Below are 8,673 nucleotides of genomic sequence, written 5' to 3'. Positions count from 1 at the left end.
CAAAGAATAACAAAACAACCCCTTTCTATTATAAATTCCATTATAATACTCGTAAAAAAACGTTTATTCATGAATTCCGAGAATCCTGTGAACGTTATGTGCATGTTTCATATCACCCATGTACCCCCATATACATATGCCCTTCGGTTTCACATAGAAATAAATGGGCGGAACCGGAACTTCATGTAGTTCATTTCCGCTATCTGGTCCGTCCAGCAAAACTTTCCTCAAGACAGATTAACAATGGCTGAACGAGGATATAGTTTCTCCCTCACTACCTTCAGGTAAAATAAAAATAGATTTCTGCATCGCAAAACGTGGTCAATTAACATCTTACTGCGAGGCCATATTCTGCTATAATTGTGATCTTGATCTTGCTCAATGGCCATTAAAAACACTTGAGGCAACTCTGCAAGAGATGCAGTGTCACGCCGATGCTAACTAGCTAGCTTCTTACCGGTAGCTGTTGGAGAGTTCAAACGGGCTAGCTAGCGTAAACCAATTGATAGCGCTGTAATTTAGGCTAATGTATGATTATTTGTAGCTCCTACAGTGGCTAGCTAAATGGCTAGCCCCCCCTGTTACGTTAGCTGGCTACATAGCCGAAATTAGTTTAGTTTTGGCTACTGGCTACTCCGTTAGCTAGCGAGATATGTAACGTTAGCTAGCTAAGTAAATGGATGTAACTGATTTAACTTAAAACATTTCTATGAACAGGTGTAGATTAGTGCTATAACTAACATTTACCTAGTTACATATCTTCCTCGTTCCCTACAGCCCCTCTGGGAAGCTAGTCCAAATTGAATATGCCCTGGCAGCAGTGGCCGCAGGTGCACCCGCTGTAGGAATCAAAGGTGAGTAGTTAGATTAAAACATTTTGATGCAGGTAGTTTATATCCACCTTATTTGTTTATTTATTGTTTTTGATTTAATAAGTACACATCCAATTAAACACCTCAACAGACTTCGACACAACTAAACATTCACTTTTATTATCACCTCAAGTTATGAGAGCTGATTCCAAGCGTTGTAATGTCATGTAATCGTTCTTCCCTAACTACAGCCTCAAATGGAGTTGTCTTGGCAACAGAGAAGAAACAGAAGTCCATCCTGTACGACGAGACCAGTGTTCACAAAGTTGAGCCTATAACCAAACACATTGGTATGGTGTACAGTGGCATGGGACCTGACTACAGGTAATGAGGGAATGGGGAACTCATTCTTACTGGAAATCAACTTCAGCATGTAGTACTATACATATGCCAACTACCTATGTACTCTAGTATATTATATATGATGTAGTTGTTTTATAGAATATTGCTAAGATCTTATTTCTTAGCATACATGCTAAACCAAGTAAACTAAATGTACAGTCCTTGACTGTAATGAGACAACTGGGCTCGGGAGAGATACTCTTTGTTGTGTTGACAGGGTGCTGCTCCGGAGAGCCAGGAAGTTGGCCCAGCAGTACTTCCTGGTGTACCAGGAGCCCATCCCCACAGCTCAGCTCGTTCAGAGGGTGGCCTCCGTCATGCAGGAGTACACACAATCAGGGTATGGAGTACGATACTGTAGCTACTTATTGAGGATTAATGTTTTGCTTACCATGACTGATTACAGTTCTCTCAGCTTAAATGACCAGATAAAGGTGGAGTAGTCCAAAAGTCAACTGTTTATTCATCATTTATTCAGTGCACTAGGATAGTATTCAGACCCCTTTCCCACATTTTGTTACAGCCTTATTGTAAAATGGACAAAGAAAATCCAATCTACACACCATACCCCATAATGACGTTGCGAAAACAGGTTTTTGCAAATGTATTAAAAATAAAAACTATTTTCAGACTCTTTGCTCTGATATCCATTCACAGACTTGAGAACATCTCTTTATTCTCTGTTCCATGTCTACTTAGCCTTAGAAAAAGCTGTTTGGCATAGACCCAATCGTTCATACTGGAAATCTAGTAGCCTCACTAGAAGTAGTTCATCCTGAAAGGCCTAATTCATGACTTTTTTGGAAACTCATGTCTCTCTCCATCTCTCTCTCGCTCACACACCCCTCACACACCCCTCACACACATACAGTGCCTTTGGAAAGTGTTCAGACCCCTTGACATTTCCCACATTTTGTTACAGCCTTAATCAAAAATATATATAAAAAAAAAAAAACTCAATCTACACACAATACCCTATAAAGACAAGGTGAAAACAGGGTAAGACATTTTTGTGAATGTATAAAAAAAACATGTATTTACATAAGTATTCAGACCCTTTGCTATGAGACTCGAAATTGAGCTCAGGTGCGTCCTGTTTCCATTGATCATCCTTGAGATGTTTCAACAACTTGATTGGAGTCTACCTGTGGTAAATTCAGTTGATTGGACATGATTTGGAAAGGCACACACCTGTCTGTATAAGGTCCCACAGTTGACAAGGCGTGTCGGAGCAGAAACCAAGCCATGAGGTTGAAGGAATTGTCCGTAGAGCTCAGAGACAGGATTGTGTCGAAGCACAGGTCTAGGGAAGGGTACCAAAAAATGTCTGCCGCATTGAAGATCCGCAAGAACAATGGCCTCCATCATTCTTAAATGGAAGAAGTTTGGAACCACCAAGACCCTTCCTAGAGCTGGTCGCCCAGCCAAACTGAGCAATCAGGGGAGAAGGGCCTTGGCCAGGGAGGTGACCCGATGGTCACTCTGACAGAGCTCCAGAGTTCCTCTGTGGCGATGGGAGAACCTTCCAGAAGGACAACCATCTCTGCAGCACCACACCAATCGAGCCTTTATGGTAGAGAGGCCAAACGGAAGCCTCTCCTCAGAAAAAGGTACATGACAGCTTGCTTGGAGTTTGACAAAAGGCACCTAAAGGACTCTGACCATGAGAAACAAGATTATATAGTCTGAGGAAACCAGGCAGTGGAGCATAGTGATGGCAGCATCATGCTGTTGGCATGTTTTTCAATGGCAGGGACTGGGAAGCTAGTCACGATCAAGGGAAAGATGAACGGAGAAAAGTATAGAGAGAGCCTTGACGAAAACGTGGCCCAGAGCGCTCAGACTGGTTCAACTTCCAACAGGACAACGACTCTAAGCACACAACCAAGGCAATGCTGGAGTGACTTCAGGACAAGTCTCTGAATGTGGTTCAGCCAGAGCCCAGACTTGAACCCGATTAAACATCTCTGGAGAGACCTGAAAATAGCTCTGCAACAACGTTCCCATCCAACCCGACAGAGCTTGAGGGGCTGTGGGGAAGAATGTGAGAAACTCCTTGAATACAGGTGTGCCAAGCTTGTAGCGTCATACCAAAGAAGACTTGTGCTAAAACAAAGTATTGGGTAAATGGTCTGAAATACATATGTAAATGTAATATCAGTTTAAAAAAATATATTTCTAAAACTGGTTTTTGTTTTGTCATTATGGGGTATTGTGTGTAGATTGAGGGGGAGTAAACTATTTAACCCATTTTAGAATAAAATGTGGGAAGTCAAGGGGTCTGAATACTTTCTGAATGCACTGTAAGCAGATGTCACAAGTGCTAATACAGATACCCAGCTTACAACCACAAAGCCAAACAATGCAGATGTAGAACACAGTGGACAGGGAAAACTGTAGAAAGACAGGAATCTAGAGGAACAAGGCTCCGAGGGGCTGACCAATCCTCTTCTGGCTGTGCCGGGTGGAGATTCTAAAAGTACTTCAATGTTCCTTTTCAGACTATCAAGTAAGAATCATAGGATGTAACAAAATTATTCTGGGGGAAGGGGGGGGTTATTCTAATGTAGTTCATTTAAATTGATCAATGAATGCATTCATGATGGAGTCAATTTGCTTCATGTAGGCTTAAATGTTTTAATGTGTCGTCTTACGTTGCAGGGGTGTCCGTCCTTTCGGAGTGTCCTTGCTGATCGCAGGTTGGGATGAGGACCGACCATACCTTTTCCAGTCCGATCCGTCTGTAAGGGCTGGTTACCACCATTTGTTATCTGAGCATATTTGTCTGTTTGTTGTGAGATCATGATAAATTGATAACCATGTCTGTATTTCTCTACCCAGGGAGCATATTTTGCTTGGAAGGCAACTGCTATGGGGAAGAACTACGTCAATGGGAAAACATTCCTTGAGAAAAGGTATTTCAATTTACCCCCCTACACCGTACAATGACGGCCTACCTTGGCCAAACCCTCCCACAACGCTAGGCCAATTGTGTGCCGCCATACGGGACACTCGATCACGGCAGGTTGTGATACAGCCCGGCATCGAACCAGGGTCTGTAGTGACGCCTCTAGTAACCCTTTAATGAATGTGGGGTAATGTGTGTCTCCTCACTCAGATACAACGAGGACCTGGAGCTGGAAGATGCCATCCACACAGCTATCTTGACATTGAAGGTGAGTGACTGCGTTGTAAACGTATCCTCCTATGTGGGAAGGTTCTTATCTCTTCCCCCTTTCTATGCTCTCCTGTCATCACATATGTCTTAAGAGACCACGGGACTGTCTCGTGATCTTTCACTTATTAGCAGAATCCTGAATGCTATATTTTATTCACAGGAAAGCTTTGAGGGTCAGATGACCGAAGACAATATTGAAGTGGGGATCTGCAATGAAGCCGGTTTCAGGCGACTCTCACCCGTAGAAGTGAAAGACTACTTGGCGGCCATTGCTTAAAGAAAAAGTGACTCTCGTTGGTGTGATTTGTTTCGTATTTGGTTATTACTGAAATAATTTAGACTCTACTGTATTTTCAACATAACAGCATTTATTTTCTTTGTATTCCCAGTTCCTTCTTCCCCTCTGACAAGTTCAGTACCTATCAATAAATGCCAGAAACTAAAGCTCCCATGTTTTTATTTACATCTTGTGCTTATCGCACAAAATAAAACATTTCCACAAAGACAAATGCATTAATTGCCTTAAATGACGTTAAGATACATTTTACAACTCATCCCTGTACAGTTTGCTTCATGCATTGCATTTAACTATACAATGTGTAAATGTAGTTTTTGTGGCATCTGTATTCCTGGCAATTCCTATGGCTTCCTTCTGCCACCAGGATAAGGAACCTAGCATTGAGAATGGTTATTTCCTGGATTGTGACCCTGTAGTAGTCTTGAGCTGAGAAAGGCAGAAAATATCCAGCAGGTAACCACCAATCTGAAGTATATTAATTTCAAACCGGCAATCATAATTTTTCTGCAAAGTGTTTGACAAATTCAGAGAGACTATACACATGTCCACATCCCACTTTGGAGTCCATACTGATGAAGTCATCCAGGTTCATTTTAGAGTCTAGAACGAAAACAAACATTATGTTAAGACAACCCTCACACAGACAAATGTGATTTCCATTCAAATATTGAGTTTCACAAGAAGAACTGTAATAGGACCGAGATGTACCTGTTGTTTCAATACAAGGATACAACGGTGGAGGCATGCGCCATGTCCCATCGGCATTTTTCATATGTGACCGGTCCGAGGCAAAGTTCTTCAGGTAGGCATCTGCAGGAATAACTCGCAACTTCCTGGAAAGCGTTGAATAGACGAGCGTTCAAAAGTGTTCATCATTGAAGAGAACCGGTTACCATGACACACATACTTGCTTAGAATATATAAAAAAAAAAAAAGGTAAAATATCAATATGAATACTTGCTTACCTCCAGAAAGCTGGTTTCAGGCCATGATCTGTATGGAAGGCTTCTGTAGTGTAAACATGGGAAGGACAGGAGAAAGGCAGGACTGTATCCAGGTCATAAATAAAACTCTGTCCCTGCTGATTCTGATGAAGTAGGACAACGTGATAATCCTACAAACAGAATGTTATATTGTGACTGTTGTAATAGTTTACAGTGCAGGCTACAATATTTTTCCTATAATGTTAAAGACAAGGGTGTGGCTTCATATTTCCTCCATCCTCTGTCTGAAAATGAAAGCCAAGGGACAGTGCCTACCCAAACAACAGGTTCATCTCCACGACTGGACCTCTGTTTCCATATAGGGATCTGAGAGGAATGGAAATTCATCAATTATTATAACAGAGTAAAGGGTTAACAATGACACGTCATTTTAATGACCTACAACTTACCATTTTTCTTTCATTTGATATAAATACTGCATACACTTCGTCCAAATGTATTTGCGTTTGAGTCTTGATGTGTTCACATAGTTTCCAGACATTTTCCTCACTGAAAAAGCAAGATGCTAAAATGTCATTCATGCACCCATTATATTAGCGGACTACTTCACTCCATGGTGAATTAAATTCATATATAAACTTCACCAAGAGTCCTTCACCATGGAGTGGAGTTTATTCCGCTACCATTGTGTATTGAGCTAGCTTCATCCTGAGCATGCATCGCGGACAATTACCAGTAACAGCTTGTGTACACGCATTCATCCCTGGATGGAGTGATGTTCACATACTTTGAGGAAACGTGTTCTTTATGCATATCTTCCCTGAAAATGTAACAGACTGACCCTAATCAGCAGTTGGTTTTGCAGCAGTCTGCATATTTTGGTGTTACATTTTTAAGTATCCGCCGGAGGACGAGAGTCGTCTTCTTCTGTAGTATAATATCGGTCCGCTATTAAGGTGCATGCCGCCACCTAATGTGCCGGAGTGTGCGATCAATCATGGTGTGGCTAATTATGTACTACTTATAAAATAAAATCCTTACTAACTTCTAACAAACCCTCCCCAAAACCCCACCTCTTCAAACTATCTCTATCATACTGAGACAATCCATCCTTGCGATTATTCATCATAAAAAAAAAGATGTAGACAGTAGCTTGTTACCCCTAATAACTCTGTTGCCATATCCACAATAATCTTCAACCGGACATTTCTGCTTTCCACAATACGATTCGTGAATTTATTACCAAAAGGTCCTTTGACACAGCACATTTATGGGAGCAAGCTTTCTGAAAAGGCCTTGAGACCATGTCAGGACTAGTAGAAGCACCAGTTCCTTCACATTTTCTTTAATATCATCTATGGAGATAGTGGGACCAAATAAATGACTCTACTCAATATAGCATAAGCTCCAGGGACATGGTTTTTGATCTTCTTCCTATTGAGAGTGTCCATTTGAAGAATCTTCCCTAGCTGAGCATGGCTACCACAGGATAATAGCAGTCTACCATTTCCAATGAACCGGGCTAAGTTGACTTCACCAATCTCTTTCTTTACGTCATTGCTTAATGGGACAGGGTGTAGATGCAACCCTGTGGTCACATCAAACATACCATCACAACATTCCAGTTGTTGAATCTCCAATCTCCTCCCCTCCATCGCTCCTCTGAAAAACCACTTCGTAACCACACTAATAAAGGTAATCTAGCAGTAAAGGGTGTTTTGCCTGTAACCGAAAGGTCTCTGTTTCGGAATCCCAGAAGGATCTGTCGATGTGTCCCTGGGCAAGGAACTTAACCCTAGTCGCTCTGGATAAGAGTGTCTACTAAAATATACATGTTTCTTGATGTTCCCCTTTCTATCACTGGCTTGGATGTCGCTACAACTCACATGCTACGCAGGAGTTTGTCGGTAGGGGGTGACATCCCATTGCAGAATGTGAACTTGTTCCTTGTTTTCTCTTACATCATTTGCTTTAACACTTTCATGTGAGTCCACAGGCAAAATGTGCATTTTTAGGGTAGTGGAACTGTCCCCAGAATTTGTTTAATTTCCATTGCAATATTTAGCAAGACTCTCTCTCCCTCTCTCCCCCTGTCCCAGGGACACAGAGAGAGTACCGTATAAATTTAAGCCCTCCTTATTTGCAGAATGGACATCTCTGGCCTGCTATGATACACGGAGTACGATGAAACAGCATCCATTCTTCAGATGTTCACCTCTTCTGCTGCCCTGGGTGCCATGGATGTGGAGCTCATTGTTAGGGGCGACTTGTTTAGGTCTCAACTCACTCAAAAAGGCGGTAAGAATGTGAAAAAGCGGGCTTCTCACAGTTTCTGCTCCAAGCTGCTATTGTTAGTCTCATTGATTTTCTCATTGATTTCCGGTGTTTTCACTCTCAAACAAGGATTTTGCTTTGTGTTTGCCTCTGTAAGTGAGGTTAAAGATTGTATTTCCCATAGTTGTCTCAGATTCTTCCCACCTCAAGATTGACACACTGTAGCTGTTTGTTTATCACAGTTCGTAAGCCCAGTAGGATCAGCCTTTTCCATCAGAGGTTATAACAACATACCCAGGATTGGTCTTTGCTCTGTAGAATACATATCAGCCCACGAAGCCCTTACACTTCCTCCAGGTTTTTAACCATGGGGAACCTTGTTAATGATCAAATATACTGTTTCACCTGAATGAGGTTTTGTGGGAATTTTTTTTGCATTACAAAATATTTGTACATGTATAAATGAAATCACATTCAAAACAATAATGAGACCAAGCAAGAATGTCAAACCACTGACTTTTTCTCTATAGTAGATCATATGAAGAGAAGTAATTATTGGAGAGGAGAGCAGAGAGACAATCTCTCCCCCTTCCTCTCTCTTTGTCCCCCCCCCCTTCCTCTCTCTCTATCTCCCCCACTTCCTCTCTCTCTGTCTCCCCCTTCCTCTCTCTCTGTCTCCCCCTTCCCCTCTCTCTGCCTCCCCCTTCCTCTCTCTCTGTCTCCCCCTTCCTCTCTCTCTGTCTCCCCCCTTCCCCTCTCTCTGCC

General features: G+C 42.0%; 2 protein-coding genes across 3 annotated transcripts; one reads left to right on the top strand and one right to left on the bottom strand.

Moving 5' to 3' along the window:
• The first annotated feature begins 176 nt into the window (after positions 1-176).
• psma2b (proteasome 20S subunit alpha 2b) lies at positions 177-4,836 on the top strand. The gene is made up of 8 exons (XM_029646995.2): positions 177-284; positions 778-854; positions 1,064-1,196; positions 1,432-1,554; positions 3,876-3,957; positions 4,056-4,129; positions 4,333-4,390; positions 4,553-4,836. Exons 1-8 carry the CDS (start codon positions 244-246, stop codon positions 4,667-4,669), a joined length of 705 nt encoding a protein of 234 aa, XP_029502855.1. The 5' UTR covers positions 177-243; the 3' UTR covers positions 4,670-4,836.
• ntaq1 (N-terminal glutamine amidase 1) lies at positions 4,741-6,545 on the bottom strand. Of its 2 annotated transcripts, none has more exons than XM_029646996.2 (6): positions 6,368-6,545; positions 6,084-6,183; positions 5,950-6,000; positions 5,656-5,804; positions 5,399-5,523; positions 4,741-5,290 (listed from the first exon to the last, which is right to left on the bottom strand). In XM_029646996.2, the coding sequence occupies exons 1-6, from the start codon at positions 6,445-6,447 to the stop codon at positions 5,184-5,186; spliced, it is 612 nt and encodes a 203-aa protein (XP_029502856.1). In that variant the 5' UTR covers positions 6,448-6,545; the 3' UTR covers positions 4,741-5,183. The 2 variants fall into 2 exon arrangements, with proteins under 2 accessions (XP_029502856.1, XP_029502857.1); XM_029646997.2 differs by having other exon boundaries at positions 6,422-6,545.
• Positions 6,546-8,673: the final 2,128 nt, after the last annotated feature.

This window comes from Oncorhynchus nerka, linkage group LG4, assembly GCF_034236695.1.
Source record: "Oncorhynchus nerka isolate Pitt River linkage group LG4, Oner_Uvic_2.0, whole genome shotgun sequence".
In the NCBI taxonomy this organism is placed as follows: Eukaryota; Metazoa; Chordata; class Actinopteri; order Salmoniformes; family Salmonidae; genus Oncorhynchus; species Oncorhynchus nerka.
This window is presented reverse-complemented; position numbering and strand designations above follow the sequence as displayed.

What these genes read in the sequence shown, in the direction of transcription:
- ntaq1 (XM_029646996.2), bottom strand. Translation starts at nt 6,447, where the DNA reads ATGCATAAAGAACACGTTTCCTCAAAGTATGTGAACATCACTCCATCC. An exon ending in CTGAAACCAGCTTTCTGGAG is followed by an intron (nt 5,524 to 5,655) that starts GTAAGCAAGTAT and finishes AACGCTTTCCAG; the next exon opens with GAAGTTGCGAGTTATTCCTG. An exon ending in TCCTTGTATTGAAACAACAG is followed by an intron (nt 5,291 to 5,398) that starts GTACATCTCGGT and finishes TTTTCGTTCTAG; the next exon opens with ACTCTAAAATGAACCTGGAT.
- psma2b (XM_029646995.2), top strand. Translation starts at nt 244, where the DNA reads ATGGCTGAACGAGGATATAGTTTCTCCCTCACTACCTTCAG. An exon ending in TTTTCCAGTCCGATCCGTCT is followed by an intron (nt 3,958 to 4,055) that starts GTAAGGGCTGGT and finishes TTCTCTACCCAG; the next exon opens with GGAGCATATTTTGCTTGGAA. An exon ending in CAGCTATCTTGACATTGAAG is followed by an intron (nt 4,391 to 4,552) that starts GTGAGTGACTGC and finishes TTTTATTCACAG; the next exon opens with GAAAGCTTTGAGGGTCAGAT.